At 44.4% G+C, this 22877-nt stretch overlaps 1 protein-coding gene across 8 annotated transcripts in view; it reads left to right on the top strand.

Moving 5' to 3' along the window:
* The window catches only part of dab1a (DAB adaptor protein 1a), a 204388-nt gene that overhangs the window by 138262 nt on the left and 43249 nt on the right, over positions 1-22877 (top strand). For 7 of the 8 annotated variants that reach the window (XM_030433468.1, XM_030433467.1, XM_030433473.1 and 4 more), the window contains one exon: positions 13942-14215. In XM_030433468.1, the coding sequence (XP_030289328.1) occupies positions 14146-14215 (70 nt within the window). In that variant the 5' untranslated portion in view covers positions 13942-14145. Of the gene's footprint in view, positions 1-9846; positions 9911-13941; positions 14216-22877 lie in introns of those variants that run through there. The other variant, XM_030433469.1, reaches the window with a different exon arrangement.

The raw sequence follows: 22877 nt of genomic DNA, 5'->3' as shown, positions 1-22877 counted from the left end.
AGGCCGAGAAATTCTGTGGATGTGTCACTTTTGAGCTCTGACTAGACTTTTCTCACAGAAGGTCCCCTTGTCTAAAAATGTGTTTTTATTGATTATTTTCTCCTCTGCAATGCAGGGTGACAGAGGAAAAACACAATTTTTTTGAATAGCGCAATAATTTTCAGGCAGAGCATCCTTACATTTGCTACTTACTGTATAAATAGCAAATCATTTCACACACAACATGCGAGTCGATATGTGTTTAAATCAGGGTCAAAACCTGTCGAACTGTTGGAAATAAACAGCATTCTGCATTCTATGTAACAAATGATGGAAATGGTGAGCAGATGTGTTTAAGGACGGTTTTGAGAACTGGGGTCAGACATCCCTGGTGCTCCTCATGGGTGTTAATTAAAGCTTCAACTGCATTATACGTTTAAAATCCTTCCATGGTGCAGCCTGTAAGGGAACGTGCATAAGGACATGGAAGGGTTTCAGCATCTTGCTCAAGGATACTATGGTTGAACTGCCAACCCTTCAATGTACCTGCTGAGCCACAGCTGGCGCAGGTATGACTATAATAGAGTCATTACGAAGCATTTACATAATGGAGAGTTATGTTTGAAACCCAAAAGCCATTACTTTAGCAGATGGATGGACCCAGAAATGTCTGGAAAAAGGCTCTGGAGTGAGGTATGGCCGTAAGTGATGATGTGCGTGTCGTGAGGTGTGTCTGTGTGTGTGTGTGTCACCATCCCGCGGAGTGTGTTGTGACTTGGCTGGGGGAGTTCTCAGGGGTGTAGCTGTAAATTAAGACAACAGCAGAGAGGGGAGGGACGGAGGGAGAGGAGGAACACTTCCAGGTGTTGCAGAGCGTTTAATCACTCACCTGTGAGACTAATGAGATGAGCCAGCGGACCACTCACACACACACACACACACACACACACACACACACACCCATACTTGCTGGAATGTACACGCACACTCACACAGACTGGTGGGACTAATTAACCAAACTCCACCACGGTGAACGTGCCGCCACAGCACGGCTGGTACCAAACGTATACAAACGCATACAAATACGTGACAGCTTGCTGCCTCCCCGACTCATTACAGCGCTCCTCTCACGCTCCGCTCCTCGTCCCGCCGCCATCTGAAGGAGACGCAGAGGGAAGAGGAGGAAGAGACAGAGAGAGAGCAGAATGGGAGCTAGTAGGTCAGGGGATGTCTAGGCAGAGGCAGCTATTCTCCACGCAGGCTGTGGCTGCAGGCAGCGCTACAGGTAACAAACACATCAGTCACATACACAGCACACCTGTTACTGTACAGATGGCAAGCCCTGGGAGAGAGGCAGGCAGAGCAATGAAGAAAGATGAGCAATCAGACCGCGAGAGAAACACAGAGGGGAGAAGACAAAGGGAAGGGAGGGGATGATATTTTTCGTGGGCAGATCGTTAGAGGAGATGGAGGGAAAGGAAGATTGGGGGGGCGAGGTCAATCTTCGCGCTGTCGGGTCAGGCTGTACCTGTTTGTGTAACGGCATGGCAACAAGGGAGCAGGGCTGAGGCGAGAGAGGAGGGGATTTCCTCACCTGTGTCCTTCTCGCCTGCAGCAGATACAGTCCGGTGTAATCTAGTGAGTCTCTCTAGGTTCTCTGTATATCGTTACACGCACGCACACACATCTTTTATAATCTTTTTCTCTTTTTTATGCCTCTCTTTTTATTTTGTTCAGCCTCACATAAGAAAAAAAAAACCCTCTTCATTACCCGTATCCTCATCAAAGACACTATAACATTCTCCAAAGCTCTCCCTGCTCTTGAGATATACCATTATAATTTAGTCCTCTATAATCATAGAATAAAAGGTTTTAGTCTGCGTGTGTGTGTGTGTGTGCATGTGATGGTGCCCCCAGCTACATATCTTAATCTCCCGTCTATTAGCATATTCAGAGTCCTCCTTTAGCTGGTAGAGGCATCTGATAGGCTAATTTCACAGCCCCGCCGGCCTTCATCTCGCTCCAGGAAGTGAAGAGGATGATGTGTCTTGGGAATGAGATGAGAAGGAAAAAAAGAAGTGCCCCAGCCGTTTCTGTCGCGGTCGCTTTCTCTAACAGATGTGGCTGAATTTTGAATGAGCTAGAGGTGGTCTGGAATATACAGTTTTTGCATTAAGCGATGAATTTGGTCTCAGCTTTGGATTGTGCTGTTAAAATGTAACCCCAATGTAGTCTGCAGTCGGGTGACACTGATGAGAGATTCTCAATTAGAGAGCAGGTAGAGAGGGTGAAAAAAAGGCACTTTATAGGCTGTAACACTAAGATTTGGGGCCATAAAGAACCCTTTAAAATGTTCTTTACAGCAACATGGTCAAATGGTTTTATGGAGAACGTTTATGGTGCTTTGAAAAGCTCTTAAAGAGTGCTTGAAATGTTCCAAAACTGCAGTATTAAAACACTTCATTAATAACTTAGTTTTCTCTAAGATTTTCTAGTTTTTTTTTTATTTATTAAGTCAAACCAAAAGGATCCCCGGGTTCTTCTGTGAATGCATTTTCTGTCTTGCTCAGTCACTCTTTTGTTGCAGGAAGAGGACATGACATATCATGAGAAGTTAATGAGTGTTTTCCGAAATTCGGCCAAGTTTAACCATCTATCTATCAGTTAGATAGTAAAAAAAATATATTTTTATTTTCTCTATCAAAAAGGCTGAAAATACGAATACTTCTCCTTGATGTTTGCGTTTAAATTTAATCCCGTCTATCTCGCAGACGGAGAGCCGTCTCAGAATTATCCGTAAGGCCATCTCTAAAAATAAAACGCAATCTCTAGAAGTGCAGACTTGTGTCTTGTTCCTCGGACGTCAAACAAGCAGCATGCACTGGCCTTTAATATTAATCTGCACTGTGTGTTTGGCAGTGGGCAGTAGTGTGTGTGTTTGTGTGTGTGTGTGTATGTATGTGTGTGTGTGTGTGTGTGTGTGTGTGTGTTTGAGAGAGAGAGGAGGAGGGCTGGGAGAATCAGATTGCCTATTCCAGTCACACAGATAGTCTTTCACTCCTCAGCCTGTGACAGCACATTTCCTTGCCTCTTCATGCTGGTTGCCTCTTCTCTACCAGCTCCCTCTCCCTTCCCCTTCCCCTTCCTCCTACTTCTCCTCCTCCTCCTCATCCACCCCCTCCTCCTAAGTCTTTCTCTAGAATGCAAATTCAAATGAGCTTTATTGGCATGACAGGGATTTTGTATATAAAATAACCTAGAGAACGGTAATAACAGTGAAATTCGTGTTGTTCTTTGTCTCTTTTAATCCCAGCTGCCTCTATTACTTTCCCACACAACTATCTTCCTCTCCGGCTCTCTCTCTCCTCCTCTTCCTCTATACCCATCCTCCTTTTTTCTGCTTTCACACGCACCTCTCCCCCCCCCCCAGCTCCCCCGGTCCTCTCTGTGCTGGTGTATGTATTGGTATCATTAGCGGCTCCACTATGATGGATGGCACCGAGAGGCTGGGCCCTGTCGGGGTGGGACTCTGCTTTAGCACACCATCATTACCTACACCGCATACACATACATACGGACACACACACACACACAAGCACGGATGTACCGCACTGATGCGGCGTGTACGTGTGTGTGTGTGTGTCTGCGTAGCTGCGCCAAAGTGTATTTACAACTAATGCATGTCTGGAACAAATGACGTCATTGAGATGAGAAAACAGCTATTGAATTTTAAGTCCCCCCCTTCCCGTCCCCTCTCTCTCTCTCTCTCTCTCTCTCTCTCTCTCCTCTCTCGGCCAAGAACACACACACACACACACACACACACACTGAAAATGGACACAGCCTTTTCTGAGTTCTGAGAGGTTTGTATTGACTGGAAGCCCCACAGGGAAGTGAATGCCAATAGCCCCTCTACTCTCTGTGAGAGTTCAGACGGACCAGCAGTCCAGTAGACCATAGGGTGCTAAAAGGGGCTATTTCAAGAGATGGCACAAAGTTTCACCTCCAGGAACTTTCACAGCCTTCACATGGAGCATGCGATTTTTTGCACATTGCCATGGTGTGTGCCTGTGTGCGTGTGTGTGTGGGTGAGTGGTTGTGTGGGTGTGTGTGCGTGTGTGTGTGTGTGTGTGCATGTGTGTGTTTTTGGCAGGAAATGTTTGCGCAAAGTTCAAAGAGTTTGGAACTCACAAATGGAAATTATGCAAATCTTGTCCTGAGTCTGACAATCCCATGGTGATTCACTCTGAGGCTGCTGATGACATCAGAGGGTGCAGTCTTTATCTGGGCTTGAAGAGTGTGTGTGTGTGCGTGTGCGTGCGTGCGTGCGTGTGTGTGTGTGCGCGCGCGTGATTATAAAGCAAAGTAGTCGTACTGCAAACAAATGTAAAGTCTATTGCAAGAAAGTGTTAAATATGTAGCTTATTGTGCTGCACATTGCTGCTGTAGTTACTTCCCTGTGTATGTGCTAGTGTGTGTGTGTGTGTGTGTGTGTGTGTGTGAGTGTGAAGTGGTGCGGGGGCTGATCATGTTGTCAGAGTCCATAAGAAACAACAGGGCCTTATTAAACACGGACACTCAGTAAAGATTGATTTTGTTTGGCTGTCTGTGTTTTAACTGGCAGGGCAGGCGACTGTGACAGTGTGCGTGGGCGATTAGACACACGGGCAGGAGGCAGCAAGTGTGACTGACTGATGGCCGCTGGTGGCAGGAGGCTGCGCAGGGAGGGCCGGGGGAGAAGATGTGCTTGTATTCCCCCGGGGATTTCTCCCAAGGGTTGAATTTGGTAGATTTAACCTAGACATTCCCCGTGCGCTCAGAGGACGGAGGTGCAGCGCAGCCGGACTGACAGACAGAGTGTGAAGCCATCCATAAAGCTCACCCGTCGGCTTCTCCAGATGTGAGCGAGCTGCTCAGGCAGGGTTCGCCGGCGGCTTACAAGTGAAGAAGTTCGGGGCTGTTATTGTTGAAGGTTTTAGCCTAAAGGTTCCTTAACTTCTCTTAGTCACTGCCTGCTCCATTCCTCTGCCATCCAGCACTTCCTCTTCGCTGTGTCGTGTCTTTCCAACACTGCTTTAAAGCATGTTACAGAGACAGAGCCGAACTGTTGGATTTTACTCTTAGAAGAACTCAAACATTCCCATGAGCTGCTCCTAACAAGCCCCACACACTTATAGGGCAATATAGTACTGTACATGTGTGTCTGTGTTACCATTTTCATCCGAGCTGGTTGTGAAGTCTTGGACTAGGCACAGGATGCAGCAATCAAACATTTCCTCTCCTGATACCTGTTCTGATACCTCGACTCAGGGCATCTGTCGATAAGGATTACAGATCAGATACAGGCGGTCTCTTCTTCTCTTTTTTTATGCGAGGTAACATCAGGTCAGATTGTTGTAGAGCTCGGATCTTTAGAGCGACACTGACAAACAGAATGTGTTAGCGTGGACCATCACTTTAAAGGTCAGTCTGCGCACCACAGCTTCCGTGTTGAATGAAATGAAGTTAGCAGGACGGAAACGTCCCTCGCTGCTGATTGGTTGGGGTTAAACAAAGCACAATAACTCCATCTGTTGGGAAGTATATTGATATTATATTGTTATTGTGATATGAGATTAGTGCTGTATCGTAGGCAACTGGACTTGTTTGAGTTTTATGAAGACATTTCACCTCTCAGCCTTCTTCAGTTCTAACTAACTGGAGGGGAGTTGCAGCCGTTTGAACTCTGAGTGGGAGTGTGCTTACAGAGTTGTAAAGGACACGTGCGAGCTCTGAGTTTTAGAGACATTAGGGCCACTTGTTAGACCCATAAGTGGTCTTACCATGACTCGGAGGACTGACAACTTTCATCCAAAAGATGAGACTAAACATCAACTTAGATTTGGACATATCGTTATATCATGTTATGTCATATCTGTTGTCTTTTTCTGGTTGTAAAGGCAGCATTACAGTTAAGGGATGTAATTTGCCTTTACCCGCTCATCTTAATGTTTTGTGAAAGTACCAATAGTCTTCAATGTTGTTGCAATGTATATTTTTTCACCCATTCGTGGCATTTATGAAGTGCTTTTGAGGATGCATCTTGATATAAGGGCTGCACACTATATCATGGAGACATCGACATCACATTGTGTCCATGCAAAAAAGTCACGTTGCAGAATGTGGAATTAAGACTAAGGCAGATTAACTCTCACAACTTTTTACAGCTTTATACATGAGGTAACCTTTCTAAGTTCACATTTACCAAGACTAATCTACAAAAGAAGTTGGTCTATTATTGAATAATTTGGTCCAGTTAAAGAGTTCTTATGGAATGTTTTTCCATAATTGTGCAGCCCTACTTGATATTTCCTTAAAATATTATAGCAATATAATATCTTATATTATACTTTAAGGCAGTATTGCTCAGCCCTGCCCAGTTTCTGACAGCGAATGGGGTAACTTGAACAATCTGAATGAATCAATGTGGTTCCTGTGTGCTTTGGATGCACAAGTTTCCTTTAACAGTCCAAAGACATGCAGGTTAGAATGACAAAAGACTGTCAGTAGGTATGAATGTGAGTGTGAATGATTGTCCCTATTTTGAGTGACGGACTGGCGACCTGTCCCAGTTGCATCCCACCTTCCACCCAGTGCGAGCTGTCGTAGGCTCCAGCCCCCAGTGTGACGCTGCACAGATGATGGATGGATTAACATTTCCATGTTGCAGACACATGTTTATGTGTCTGAGGTTGCTCCTGGATTATGTAATGTTTACTCCAGTACTGTACTATATTTTCTGTGTCAGTAGTAAACGCTTCAGTCACACAGGGAAGCAACAGTCGTCGTCTCCTGTATCTTTATTTTCTCTCATCCATCTCTCTATCTCTGTGCGTCTGCCTTTAGAGGCACAGTTTGAAAAGTGCTACGTCTGTGTGTGCGCGTGCGTCTCCCTGGCTGTGTGTGTGCACGTGTATGTTTGTGCAACAGTGTTGCGCGACACCATGATTAAGTGTTTTGAATAATTGATGATTGCATCCCTCATTAAGTCTCAGTCTCCTGCTCCGCCTGGCTCCAGCTCTATTTTTATGCACCAGAATCCTCCTCTCCTCTCCTCTCCTCTCTTCTCTTCCACTCCACAGATGTAGCGAATCCATCACTCACTTTAGGCTCTGCTGATTGGGGTCCAGAGGGGCTGTGGGGGGATCTAAATCATGTTGAGTGGACACTTTTAACAGGCAAGCAGCACGATGGACTGTGGCTCAGTGATGATGGGTTTTTTTTTCGAGAGCAAAGAGCGACCCCTGGCTTAAGAGCTGCTGGGGACACACCGGTTGCATCAGGGCAGATTGTAGAAGCTGTCAGCGTGAGCATGGGCACTTACAAAACCCTCAATCCTCTTCTTTGTTGTGTCACTTCTTGTGTTTCATGTATTCATTAATTCACCCACTGCTGATACATAAAATGAAACAAGTACACCTGAAAACATTTTTTTTTTCATTTGTATACAAAGGCCCAAGAGAAGGGTCAGGTGTGTGTCTGTACTAAATTTGGTACAATAATCACTGAATTATTCTTAGAGGGATATAACATAACAGTGGGAATGAGGAATAACGATCAGGTCTTTCCAAATGACCAGTTAATGTAAATTATCCGTAATGCAATGCTGGAGTGCAGCTAATGTGTTTCACATGTGTTGATAGAAAAGATGAGAATGACGTGGATCGATGTAGTAGAATGACAGAGTGATGTTCAAGGAGGCAGCGAGGAGATCGGACCGACAGACAGACAGAAACTGGAATCAGAGTGCGGGTCTGTTAATAAAGGCATATCCACGGTCTGTCAGCAAAGCCGCAGCTTCCACTCTGCCTTACACACATTGTTGAGCAGGACCAATTTACATTTTAGCACATTAACAAGGCAGAGGAGGCACACACACACACACACGTGCGCGTGCACACACAGGGGAGGTGCAGGGAGAATGAGATTCGTTTTCATCTATTTCCCCTTAAAACATGAGAAAAGGAGGAATTCCCCACAGAGAGCGCGGCGCTTTGATATCTGCAGCCCCGTGTCTGTAAATAGGTTAGGTGAAGACGGTGTCTGTATGTGTGCGTGTCTGCATGTGTGCACGCATGTTTTTGTGTTAATTTGAGTTCTGCATGTTCACGTGAATCTGTCATCTTGTGGGGTATCCTATTTCTGGCAAGAGATTGTGGGTGGGGAAGTGTGTGTGTGTTTGTGTGTGTGTGTATTTACCTTTTCCTGTTGAGGCCTCTGAATGTTCCTTGTAGTCGTGCAGGCAGGCAGGCAGGCAGGCAGGGAGCCATGTGGAGCACCTAGAGCAGCTCTGTTTCCATGTTTCCCCCCTGCAGTGTGCTGTTGTGCTGGCTGGTGGCCTGGCTGACTGCCTGCTGAACTAGCTGCACTGCTCTTCTTATAGACCTCTAAGCCTGCGCGCTGCAATAAGCTGGTGCTTTATCTACCAGACAGCTGCAAAAACTATTTTGCCGTGTTGTTTGGGTGTGATAGAGATGTAGACGCTGAAGTCACATTTCTTGCTTCAACCTCAATAAGAACTGTGTGAAATCCAGCACAGCTGATGTGGTGTGGGAGTGTGATGGCTCTTTAGATCAGGGTCAAAAAGGCCCTTTTGGCTGAAGGCCATGATATGTCAGTATCCATTGATCCATGATGACCCTCAGCCATGTCTTACTATGCTCAGCTTTAAGCAACGTGCTACGTCTCTGAAGCTTTGATGTGATGTAAGAATTTCTGTGGCTTGGAGTTTCCTTCTTTTCTTTGTACTTGGTTTCCCCTCATCACTCGCCAACAGCTATATCAGAGCTGTGTTTGATGTGCTAAGTCACTGCTATTGAGCTTGTTTTTGGAGGCTGCAACTAATGATTAATTTAATTATTAGTTTGATTGTTTTTGGGATTGATTAGATAAATTATTTGGCATTGAAAATAGTGATATTAGTCAATTATAATTACCAGAAGTCAAGATAACGTCTTCAGACTTCTTGTTTTTCCCAGCCAGCGGTTCAAAAGCCCGATGTTTTCAGATTGCTGTTACATTAATACTGTACAGACTGTGCATATGGCTCACCTCTGATCCCACTCTACATGTTGTTTGATAAAAGCCAGTAAGACTTTGGTCTGTTGACAAGAGATTTAGTTGTTCTCCTTATACCGAACCAGCCCAGTTTTAAATCTCTTGGATGTTTGGTTTCATTGTATTGTCCTCAAGACAACATGTTAGCCAAGCAGAATCATTATGCTTAATCTTCTGAATTTTGTTTGACTGTTTGTTAAAGAAAGACAGTTTTGAGTGGCTGAATTATTTCAGTTGATTTGAATTTAGGATTCAAATCCTTAATTTACTATGATTGTGTTGTGAAATTAGCCGAAGCCAATTAGGTAAATAAAGCTCTCATCAAGGCTAAATCGTTATTTTATTATTTTATATCTGCCATATAAGTTTTTAATCATTCATCTCTTATTGATCATTAACATTGCTGTGGTTTGGAAACTTCAGTTTTAAAAGACAACAGGAAAAACTGCACAGTTTGTTTTGCACTTTCGATCAATTTAATCATCCCCCTCTATCTATCAATCATGTCTTGTTCTATGCCAATCCCTTAATAAATGTGGGATTAAGATGAGTGACACTGCACTTCTTTTATTGCTGAGTACGGGACAAAGTGAAGTGATACCTGGGTGTGACTGTACTTTCACCCACCATTCACGTTGTCATGTATATCAACTCATTCACTCATTGGTGCGTCTTGTCGTCTAACTTCCACAAGCTGATCTTTCACCCTTCCTTCTGTTCTCTTCCGTTACGCTCGCTCTCATTATTTCCTCACTCTTCGTCTCCCACTGAGTTGCTCAGACTGTCAGGATTAACCGGACGCTGTATTTTTTTAGCCACCGCAGATCAGAAACTGGTAGGTCTGGAGATTTAATATCCTTAGTTTTTTACTGTTGAGGTGAACTTTTGTTTAGTTTTTTTCTGATTGAACGGTCTTTTATCGGCATTTATTTCTCCATCCGGTTCGCCAGAAATCAGTTGACATTTCAAGGTGCGTTAAACTCTCAGAGCGCCTAAAAACCAGCGCTTGATCTTGTCTGACCGTTAATGTAGTTGAAAGAAAAGATTTTTGCCTTTCAGACATCTGAACCATGACAGAGTGCAACATGCGGGATAACCTTTCGTACACAGTTGTGGTTATTCATCAACTCGAACGGCTCAGAGGAGAAATGCGTTGCTGATAAGGCCTCCGCGACGGCGTCAGGATACAAAGGTGGTGTTGTCGGAGGGGGAGGGCGGAGAAGAGGGAAGTATGAGGAGGAGGCACAAGATGGACAGAGCACAGGTAGTGAGAAAAGTCTTGCGGAGGTGGTCTCTATGATTATTCATTATTGAGATGGCAGGAGAGCTTGAATGAGTGGAGCCACTAATCTAACTCTGAGCCTGATGGACAGAACACAATTACCCTGGGAGTGGGAGGTGGGAGAGAGAGAGGGGAGGCCAGAGAGAGAGCCAGCATCACCCCGCATCTCCCCACCCCCCTCAGTCCCTCCTCCTCCTCCTCCTTTTCTGCCTTTCTTTCTTTTTCCTCTCCTGTCGCCTGGCAGACTTTACTGTAGCTGCAGATGATTTCTGGGCATTAAGCTCCTGTTGGCAGCATCCTGTTTATCGAGTCACACACACACACACACACACACACATACAGTAGAGCACATACGCACACACAAGAGGCAGATCCTCACATCACCCACTCGCACTTGTTGGCAGCGCCCCATTTACGGACGTCCAATTTACAGCTCGTTCCTTTCTCCTCGGGTCTCCTCTGCTCTGGCTTCAGATTGCTGTCTAAATCCAGACACACTAAGCTACGTTTCACGTCCCCGCTCCGCTGCTACTTTTAGCTCGAGCGCACTGATTCCAGGTCAAACCGCCACTACAGTGTTCACGATGGCTTTTGATGGCGCTGCTCTTCCCTTCACGTTGTTGTCGCTCTCTGTGTGTGTATGTACGAGGCAGGGGATTTGTACAGCTGAAGCTAGACACGGACATTTGAGAAATTAACTTGTTCTCCCCTCCAGGGATTAGATGTAGAACCCCTCCACGACTCTCCAAGGAGAAAAAGGACCATATGTCTTGGAGCCCTGGAGAAGTCTGGAGAGCGGCGCAGCAGCAGATTTTTAATTCTCATCTTCACGCCCTCTTTTTTTTTTTATTTATTTATTTTTTTTGCTCATTTCCACCAGCAGACTTGTGGCTGTTTTCTTGCTCGCAATGGTTGGATGAGTTGGACTTCTTGAACTAAGTGAGTAGCGCTCTCACAGGAGCAATTTAGCAGCGAGAACACGAACTCAAAACTCATCTCACACTTTTTTTTCCCTGATATATTTTTGGATTAAAACGCTCAATGATAAACCGCAGCAACGTGTCTTTGAATCTTCGCTTTTTGTAGCTGTAGAATAAAAAGCTGGTATTTTCTGGGGTGAAAGGCAGTCTGAAGGGGGGGGGGGGGGGGGGGTGCTTCTGGTAGGCTTCTTTCCTGGTCCAAGTCGAGGATTAACAGACCGCCTTTCTTAAACACAAGCTCCAGATGCTGCCTGAAAGACTTCACAGCTAGAAGGAGAAGAACGAATTCAGAGAACAAAAAGACGAGAGGAGAGGGGGACAGATTGGGACATGTTCGGGGTTAGGGCTGAAGCCGCTCAAACTCCATCCTTTCTCCGCTGATTTTACTTCCTTGGGCTTTTTTCTCTCCCCTTTTACCCCTTCGCTCATTATCTTCCTCACCCACTCTATGTTCCCTCACCCCTCACTTTCTTTCCACTCTGTTCGTTTCTCTTCCCTCTAACCCCTCTCTTCATACGCGCTCTCTCTCCATCCATTTGGTGGAACAGTGCTGCTGATAATGCCTGTAATTGGAGTGACTCACACTTTTCCAGTGTGTTTGGACCAGATAAAGAATATTGTCAGCATTTTGCCGACATGGCCTCTGCTGGCAGAATTAAATGGACTCTGTTCTGTTCTGTCTGCAGCAAATTAAAAGCCTCTCAATTCATCTGTTCTCGCCCGAGGCTCACAGGGGCCTCCTATTCACACAGAAACACCGTGGAGAGAGGGGGGAGGAAGAGAATAAGAGAGATTTCCCTCTTCCCCAAGAAGCACCAGTCAGGCTTTTTTTCGTTTTTGTCCGAGAGTCTGCACTCAGCCACTATTAGATGGAGGCAGAGAGGGAACGAGAGGTCAAGACTGATAGTCTGAGGAGAGGTGAAGATCAGCTCAGAAGGTAGTCAGCGTCATTATTCAGCTCGTCCACTTGCAGCTGTCTCCTGCTGTCTTTGCACTTCGGCGTCTCTGTGCAATAAAGGAGTTGTGTTTGCATATAAATGTGTGTGTTTTCGTGCATTCACAAATCGGAGTCAGAGTGCGAATCTGAGTGTTTTTGGCTGCTAGGTTGTAGTAAACGCTGCCAATCAACACTTCAGAATAAAAGTAGCGGCAGATGGGCGAAGAAGGGACAGAATGCTGGACGCTGCCCAGTGAAGACTACGAGCGTGGTAGTAGTGTTAAAGGAATATCTCACGTTCGTACACTATGTATGAATATGGTTATCTTTGCAATTAATAACAATTACGCTTAATAGCCACCAAGTAAATAGCTAAAATTCACTTGGTGGCTACATTAGATATTAGTTTCACATAAAATTACTGGTGTTAGAATAATACTGAACAAGTAAGCTAAAGTAAGCATTCTTCTAAGCATACACTCTTCAGAGTATTAGTTACTTTTCAACTGTTGATGCTTAATGCATTATCAATAGCAGGCGTCCAATCATGGGGCTTTCTGTATCTCTAAATCTTTATGAAGAAAGAGTTAGGTATGAAATACAATTATACTCAGTACTCAATTATGATTTTAAAAGTAAGTACCCCCCCAAAAGACTGATTATTTACAGTAATTTATTAAATAAATTGATTAATTACAGTAATTGTAGTAGTTGTAATTAGTTCCGTCCAACCCTGAGAATGGAAAGTAAAAAAAATAAAATAAGATTAAGGACTATTTGACCACTGAATGCACATGTCCTGGTACTGAGCACTGGTCAGTTCATTGTCTTGGTGTAATTGCAGTCTTGTTTGAGTCCCTTGTTTTTTTTATGTGACATTTTACGTCCTTTAAGTTGGTTGTCTGTTCCTGTGAAACTTTTCCTGCTGCTGTTTAGATCAGGACTTTCTTGTAGAAGAGATTTTGAATCTCGGAGGGAATTTTCCTGGAATGATTTATTTTTCCATGACCTAATTTACTTATTTATTATTATGTTGAAATTGTAACCCAGTATCCCAGGTCAAAATCCATGAACGTTTACAGCCAGCATGTTTATTACCTTGTTTATCAAATGAGCTGTTACCACTGACTTGTGTTTGGTTTTGACCTCCAAATTAAGTGGTTCTATAATCTGGCCAGTCTGACTGCTTGTTTACAACCTGTTGGATCATCTCACTGCTTGCTTTTGTGTGTGTGTGTGTGTGTGTGTGTGTGTGTGTGTGTGTGTGTGTGTGTGTGTGTGTGTGTGTGAGTTCCTGGATCAACAGCCACTCTCCTCACACAGTGCAGTAAATCCTAACTCATATAAATGAAGTTTTTGTGAAAATGAACATTGTTAGTGTTGTTAAACCTGTCTAATTAATGTACTGCCCGTTTGAAGAAGGAAGTGCTTTAACGCGGTGGGATTGTTCTTTAAGCAGTGTCCTTGCACAGACACATTATTGACAGGAAGTGGGAAGTGCAGAACGGGTCTCTCCGATCTGTTACCATGGGCAACATGTACTCAAGGCCCCGATCAGAAAACAAGCTCATTCTCACGCCTGCTGAGAACTCTTGCAAGGTTTCTCCTGCCAACAGTAACACAACCTAATTGAAGCAAACCTCTTTCTTCCTCTGTTTTCTCCCCAGCTCTCTGTGGGTGTGTGTGGGATGTTGTGTCAGGGCTAAAGCCCATCCCTCTCCCATGAGCCTGTGTGCTCACACACACACCTGGCGCCTCCACGCACACACCCGGCGCCCACGCACGCACAGCCGGCACTGACGCTGTGAACTGGACCCTCGGAGCCCAGCGGAGCCAAGCGGAGCGGAGTCTAGCCCAGTTGGAGCCTGAGGATGTCAACAGAGACAGAGCTACAGCCAGCGGTCAGGCCCAGCAGCGTCAGACGGGACTCCAAGAGGAAAGGTCGGTACACTGTTCTCACACCTGTCGTACACTTTGAAGCTGTGTTAAGGAAGTTATTTCTCAATATTATTTAAAGATATTTACTTTTTTTACTCCATGAGGAAAGAAATGCATTCACAAGTTTACTTCGTTTAAAAGAGCTACCAAATCCTTAATAGCCTTGATGCAGAAAATGATATTAGCAGTTTTATAAGCTGTTCAGAAAAACACTCAGAGGATTTGTTGTTTGTCAATATTTCGCATTTAAATTAATGCTTATGGGGAACCTGAGAACGTCAATGAGAGAAAATGAGTTGGTAACCTCGCTAAGCGCCGGAGGTGTGCAGCGTGTGAGCTCACTGAAGCTACCCCTTCTTGTTCCATTACTCACTGCAGTATTTCAAACTGATCTGCTGTCAAAAATGGTGAATATGACCGTTGCTTTGTTATTTTAGATGCATTTATGATGAACCATATCTGTAAAGTAGGGTAGTAGTAGTTTTTCATTCATTCATGGAAGTTTTTCATGGCCAATATCTTGGTGTCAAGATTTAAAATAACCAGCAGGGAATGTAACTTTTTTTTACAATTAACTCCAATAACGTGCTGCCTTTCTGCTGCTTTTATTTGATAACTTTAGTTACTTTGCAGATTCCGTTTATTCAGTGTTGTAGTATGTTACTTGTAAGTGAGTGAGACCTCAATACGGACGTGTGGTTCTGGCCTGTGCATCCATTTTTATTTTTCAGTTTTAACATGCCTTTTTGCTGTTCTCTTTGCATGACACAAAGTAAAAACAACACTGTCTTTTGTCTGAGCTGGTCCTGACTAAAGAAAGAAATGTGTCACACTGCTGCATTACCATGAGGAATATATTACAAAAACAAGTTATTTTCTAGGACTGTGCTCTCGCTACAAAAGCACACATTCGTCAGCCCCTTCCTCCTTTAAATTAATTGTGTTTTGATCTGCTGCTGATGAAGGATTTGGGTCAGAAAACAGAACGCGGGGCTGCTGTTGTTCATAGCTAATTAACAGGTGCGGGGTATCACGGTGCAGGAGCTCGCTACCAAACAGGTGCGGGGAGTGTTGTGGTTGGTGAGAGGCAAACAGATCCAGGTGTGAAAAGCTCCAGAGGCAGGTAGCTAGCAGGTGTATTAGCAGGCCTGGGTGGTCTCAGAGCAGAGGTGATGCCAGGGGCCAGGCTGGCAGCCATCACCCAGCTGCTCGGTGCCACCTGCCCGACTGCGAGAGCGACGCCTAGCACTCTCTGAATAAGCATCTGATTGATGTAGCAAAAACTCTGGACACCGTTGGGAACGGCACTTAATGGATGCACACGTACACACACACACACACACACACACACACACACTCGGTATCACCTGCAGCAGATGCCTCATTGCACACAGCGCGCTTCAGCCCCTGCAAACAAGCGTAGGTTCCCCCCATACACAGTGTGTGAGGGAAGGCTGAATGCCTCTCATGTCCTATTTAGAAACAGTATTGTTCTGCTGCAATGGAGATCATGTTCATCATTCAGACTGCTCTCCATATGTGAGGGGATTGCAGACACACACACGCACGCACACACACACACTCATGCACATACAAACTCACGCACACTAGGACTGGGATTGAAGCCCAGAAGAGCATATGAGAGGAAAGATGAATGGTTTGCCTTCAGCATTCAGACTTGAGGGTTTTTAGCTTCTTCTCTCTGCCTGCTTCCCCCGTCTCATTCTCTCTCTCTCTCTCTCTCTCTGTCTCTCCCTCTCCCTGCCTCACACACACACACACACACACACACACACACACACACTACCTTACACCTTGTCTTGTGTCTGCATCTCTTTTTAAAATGGTATGTAGAGTTTGAGCTCACATAAAGTACTTATCACTTTTCTGATCTGGGTCATTCTTCCAAAACACACACACATACACACACACAAGCATGCACGCACATACACACACACAGGGCAGGGTGATGAAAGTCAAATGCAATCATACATATACCACACACGAGCAGCGAGCGTGCTCTGGGAATAAGAAACTTTGATAATGCCTCTGTTAGTGTGCTTCATGTGTGCGACCGGTGTACGTACAGTACATACACATGTTTCTGTCCCCGTCTCTTAGGAGTAGCTCGATTTGAATGAAAATAGATCCTCTGAATGGCTGCTCGTCATTAGGGTGTAAACGGCGGCTTGTGAGAATCCCTGCAGGGATAGTCTTTCACTTCCCTAATATCCTTCCTCTCCCTCCTCATCCTCCTCCTCCGCCCACTGCTCTGACTCCTAAATGACCTTGCCCTGAATGAGTGAGACACAGAGGAGAGACTGATCACGAAGAGAGAGAGAGAGAGACTGAGAGAGACTAATGAGTCAGTGTGAAGGAGAGCTGTTTAATCTCAGGCCTTTGTTTCACACTTCTGTGGTGAAGAATGTAATGAAAAAGACTATGGGACTGCAGCGTGTCACACATTAATCACAGATGGTGTGTGTGTGCCTGGCTCGACGCGTCAGTGTGTATCTGTGGGTTTGCACGTGTATGTTTCTTTTGTACACACAATTATGTTTCAGCTGACAGCTCAGGGGTCATTCTTCTCAGAGAACCTTTTTTTCTCTTCCAAAAGGTTTTTTATTGAATTACCAAGTCAAGACGGAGATAACCTCCGACCTTTGGCATTTACATGACCGAAGCTGAATAACTGCGGCTTTCTGCCGCCCCCGACAGTGAATTAGTCCGTCTTATTGGTCAGGCTCCATGCTTGAAGTATGAAAGTCTTAATTAATCCTCAATAAATCCACAAAGATTACATCTCTGCACCTCTATCCCTCTCAACACGCCCTGCCTCCTTCCCCCTGCAAGTCCTCTACAGTACTTGTGTCCCTGCAAATCATAATAATTTTTGATTTTAATGTAGGTGCTAATTTACGCCACTGATTGCCGTTCAGGGCTTGACCCACTGACAGCCTGCCTTCACAGGTTGCATATACATGGCTTGGCCAAAAAACAAAGTCACCACCTTGTCATTTACAACAATTCTCAATATAATTGAAGTCTAATCCACCATCACTGACTATGACATCAGTTATAGCTAAATTACCACAGTTATGACAGTGTCAGTAAAAACTGTAGTTATGCAAAGGGATACGAGTCTATTAAGACGCCTCGAGTGGATGTTTGTCCATTAGTATGACGGCTAGTTTCTTAAAAGGAAACACGTTCGGATATTCGTCATTATCAATAAAACACAAAGCTGACAGTCTGCCAGTGCAAACACCAACACACACTATGTGAATGTCAAATTAGAACAGCGAGCCAATTTGAGGTTTGTGAGGAGCCCAACAGCTGCCGACAGTTTTGTCTCCACTTCAAACTTTTCCATCTCAGCGCCCACCTTGTAATGAAGTACGATGAACCGTGGACGCCTTACTCTGGGGAATCTCCCAATCGCGTTTCACACTTTCACCGTGCGAGCAAATCATTCTGGCATTACAACGTAGGCTTTCAACAGATCTGCGTTTTGTCAAATGTAGTGTAATTAATGTAATTACAGATCACACTTAAAGCTGTTATAAGCATGCTTAATGAACTAGTGTGCTTCAGCCTCCAGAGGATCTCAAGTCAAAACAGGGTACAAAGATTGATCTGTTACGCTGGCTGAGAGAGTTTTATTTTACAGAACTTTAAAGGAGACATACTCTGCTCATTTTCAGGTTCATAATTTTATTTTGGGTCACTACTAGAATAGGTTGACATGCTTTAGTTTTCTCATACTGTCCACTGCAGCAGCACTGTAATCCCCTTCTGTTTAAAACACTCCGTTTTAGCTCCTATCTCTTTAAGACCCGCCCTCCTGATTACCCAGTCTGTTCTGATTGGTCAGCTCACACACACCTGAGAAATCACTGCTAACAACAGTAGAGCAGCTGTGCTAAATCAAATCTTATGTGCTAAACTAACCGCAAGAATGGCAGAAATTATGCAAACGCGTGACACAGCGATGTAGTGTGATGTCACAAAGTCACGGTGTTATTGGCGGGGACTGCTGACGAGATGTTCAGGAACAGTGTTTTCTGTGGGAGAGAGGAGCTTCTGTTGGTGCAGACTTTGACCCTTTTAACTTTCAAGATCTTTTATATGCTCAAGATATGCTCAACATATACAGTAGAAGGGAAAGGAAATAAACAAAAAAGCATATCAGGTTTCTTTAAATTTAGCCCAGTTGTATAAGAAATAAACTTGGCTGTAAATATTAACAGCTGATACAGAATAAGTTCAGTTTCTACAGTGACTCTGACAAAACAAAAAAGCATGAATAAAGATGCAAAATAGCGGAATCTGAACCGCTAAATAAACTCTTCTGAGTTCTCTGTGAAGCTGGCGTCATGCCCATACTGTTGTTACAGTGTGTATGGACACTATCAGAGTTGTGAATGAATATATGAGGCCAGCCAAGTGTTTGCAAATTGTGACTAAGACTGGAAAGCTTGTCTACGCAAGCAGCCGCATTGGCAGGTAACCAGCAATCCTGTGGGTGTTATTCATTTCTAAAACCCTACTTGTAAATATAGCAACTCTGACGTTAGTAATTTTGGGACTCCAACCAACAGATTATGACTTTTTTTTTTCTTTTTTATTCACAGTATTGTCTATATAACAACATTAAATGTTCAAATAAATCATTCATAGATGTGCGCCCGTCTTTTAGGATGTGACAAAGAATACGATTACAAGTAATAATAACTTCCGCTTCTGTCAACACACGCAGTCGGCTGTCATCACAGCTCTGGAAAATCACGACTCTCCCACGGGGGGGATCGGAGCTGAGGATGTGTGGGAGGGTGCATCTACAGTGTAGCTGGCAGCCAACAGTATGAAAAGAGTGGTTAAGGGTTATAGCTATGCAGCTGTTAGCCTTTGTGTGTGTGTGGATGTGTGCGGGGTGTGTGTGTGTGTGTGTGTGTGTGTGTGTGTGTGTTTGCTTGTCTCTGGTGTGCGATTAGCAAACACATTATCTGCTTCGTGTGGATATTATGCACACATCCAGTCTATCTGGCACAATCACCGCAGCCATTTACTCTGATATCTCTCCCTTGGGAATCTTAGAGCACAAACAACGGTATTTTGAGAGTGTGTGTGTGTGTGTGTGTGTGTGTGTGTGTGTGTCTGTGTGCCTTCTATGAGAGGTAATCAGATCTGTTCCCTCCAATCAGACAGAGATTGAATTGAATTGGCTGTCTACTGTTGCGGCTCTCAGTGCAGGCCAACGGTGGATGCGGGAGGGATGGAAGACACTTGGTCACAGATAGAGGCACAAACACTTTTCCATCACTAAAACTATATTTAGAGATAACTGCCTCCTCTCCGTCCTCTCCCGCTATCTACTTACCCTTCTCTCCCATCAGGTTATTTCTGGAAAAATTAGTGACCTATCCATCCCACTGTCTACTCTTTTCACCTATCCGTGCATCCACTTTTTTTTTTTTTTTTCCCATCACGGTAATAACTGCGGAGGGCAGGTAAAGGTTGGTTGAGATGCGATCAGTGCTATTCCCAGGCAGGCTTCTCATTACACAAACCCACAACTTCTCTCCGTGCAGCAGCTCCAATGACACACTCCTCTGCCCCTATTCTTGTGTGTTGAAAAAAAAGCTTCACCCAAGCTTTCAAATGTGACCACAGAGAATAAGCATTCAAAAACGCCTGACTCTGGGAGGAAAATAAATAACAGTGAAAGCCCTTTATTTCCCTTCCGGATGTCTTGGACTGTGTGTGTGTGTGTGTGTGTGTGTGTGTGTGTGTGTGTGTGTGTGTGTGTGTGTGTGTGTGTGTGTGTGTGTACTCTGTGATCCTCTCAGTATGTTCAGCCTTAGTCCTCTCCTCCACACTAGTTGGTGTGGCTTTGCCCACCGCATCACTAACTACAGTCTCCATAGCAACAGTTTGCTCCCTGCTTATAATTTGCACAAAAGGAAAAACGTCCCAATGTCACACACACAGGCTCTAATAAAGGCCGCTGCTCTCACCCCGCTGTGCTGGTTGAAGGACTGCGCGTTAGAGGGGCATTTCTCATTTGTTAGATGTTGACAGGCTGCTGTTTTTCTATTTCATATCACAAACAGAGCTCTTTGTGCAAAGCTGATCGGAGACACGTCAGCACTGTGAGTCAGAGGAGAAGCTGGATTGATTGTTTATGTCTTCTAAGGCGAAGAATAGTGCATGGCTCCATTTTCTTATACGTAGTGAAGGTGATTTCTGGTCTAAATAAAATCTCAAAAGCAATGTAAAAAGTAAAAAAAAAAAAAAAACATCAACAGAAATAGTTTCAAGGTCCCTCTTTTCAGGGTTGTACTTTCAGAAACTTTAGTGGCCGACTGTTGCTGATTGGTTAAACAGACCACAACGCGCAACTACAACTTGTGCACCGCCTCATTAGGGAAAATGAAAATGACAAAATGAAAATTATTCATAATCTGCTGATTGCTTAACTTTTCGGTCTAAGATGATCTGCACGAAACTGCAGCTTACAAGCTTCAAGGAGGTAGCATTTTGATAGCAGCTGTAGAGTGATTTTTGAGTGACTGTTTGTAATAAGTTTTAAGCTTCTATGTGTGCTTCAGATGACAGTCTGCAAAGTTATGTTGGCAGTGCGGTTCTCCTTCCATTAATGCCTGCGTGCATCACAAGATGCAGTTTTTATCTGCACTTGGAGAAAAGACAGTAATAAGGTAATTTGGGTTGTGGCTCTTCCCACTCATATTGTGACTTGTCAATTTGATGATGATGATATTAAAAGTTATTTATAAAGTGCTTTTCATGAATGTGTTAATTTGAGTATGATGTTTACTTAAACCTAAGCAAGACATGATACAACACACCGGGTTTGATTTCAGCTAGAGATCTTTGTCTCTTTCTTCCTTTTCCCTGTCTTCACTGAAAAAGGGCAAAAAGAGAGAACTGTCTCACATTATTTAATAGAATTTTCTATAATATGATATTTAAATTCCTCCTTCTCTCTTTTTCATCAAGAGACTACAGGACATGTAATTTACAAAGCAGATCTGTATTCTGTTAACTGTTTAATTCCATGGGGACCAAAGGGACGACGACGATGATGATGATGATGATGATGATGATGATGATGATACACGGTGAGAAGATAAGAGAGTTAGAAACATGGAGAGACACTCTGGCAGATGGCAGAGCTTCCTCTTCCTTTTCATGCTGTATGATGTTCGTCGGTCCTCCTTCGCTCCATCCCTCTCTTCCAGGACCCCGGCTGAGTGAATGAAGGGAAGGGGTTCATTACGCAAGATGAGACACAGAAAGACAGAGAGGGGAAGGACAACAACTTCAAGTGGTTCCATATTTTTTGGCAGAGATGACAGACATGAGAGAAGGCTTTGTTCTGGCACACTCGCCTTGGCATGAAAGAGGGACCGCTGTGTTTTGAGGAGTTACCTGTGTTTCCTAATGCTTTGAAAGACGGGTCTCTAGTGTTTGACTGTCACACACACACTCACACACGCACACAAACAAGCACGCCCACGGACGTACACACAAGCACGCCTCCTGTTCACACAGACTGTGGGATTTAGGAAACAAATAGTTCTGACACTTTTCAGTCAGATGTGTCTTACAGTGTTTGAACAGAATAAATAGTGTGTGTGTGTGTGTGTGTGTGTGTGTGTGCGTGTGCGTGCGTGTGTGTGCGTATTTAGGTGTGTCACCGACTGAGGACAGTGCGAGGTGATTTTTCTACCTCCTCTGATGATAGGAAGTATTTAGTGAAAGCTCACGATGCAGAAGGCTCAGAGAACTCCATGTTCTTCTCTTGCAGCACTGTATGAACGGTAATGCAGAAAGTGGAATTGAGTGTGTGTTTTTGCGTTTCTGCGTGCGTTTTAATGTGTGTGAGTGGTGGCCGAGGGGCGACCAGCAGCGCAGTCCACGGGGGGAACCGCTTCAGCGTTGCATGACAGGATGCTAGCGACTTGTTTACACAGCCCACTCTCTGATGCCCTGTCAGAGCCCAGAAAACACACTGCAGCGCGCGCAAACAAAACACACACACACGCACACATGCACATATAGACACAGTTACATGCAGACTCGCAGGCCATGTTCCCCTTCGTTAGTGAGACCAATTACCTTGTAATTAAAGCCAGGGCGAGAAACGAGCTTTACCACCAAGAGTCCTACATAGACTGAGGGCTGCTGTGAGGAGAGAGAGAGACAACAGGATGGAGGGTGGCCTTATGGTAGTAAAGGTACTGTCGGCTTCTTATTAAATGGGGAGAACGCAGAAAGGATGAGATGAAATGAAAGGGTAGAAGTCAGATGCGCTAGAACAGGCTGCATTCTGCCGTATGTTTGTGTACACCGATGAACATCCCTTCCCTCGGATAAAAACTGGACGGCCGCCATTCCCATCGCCAACGCTCCATTTAGATTTTTTGTCTTAATAAGCAATGTGTTGTACATAGAACAAAATTGTGTTTTGCAAACATCAGCTGAGTGCTTTTTCCCAGGTGATTCAGTTCATGTTGTTATGGTGAAAATAATAGACTTTAACCAAACAGAAAAAAAAAAACATGATGTACAGCACACAGGCACAGCGAGTGAAGCTGTGCTGTTTTGCTCTTTGTGCTGCCGTCAAAAGCTCCGAGCATTC

The sequence above is a fragment of the Sparus aurata genome, chromosome 11 (assembly GCF_900880675.1).
Source record: "Sparus aurata chromosome 11, fSpaAur1.1, whole genome shotgun sequence".
Lineage (NCBI taxonomy): Eukaryota > Metazoa > Chordata > Actinopteri > Spariformes > Sparidae > Sparus > Sparus aurata.
This window is presented reverse-complemented; position numbering and strand designations above follow the sequence as displayed.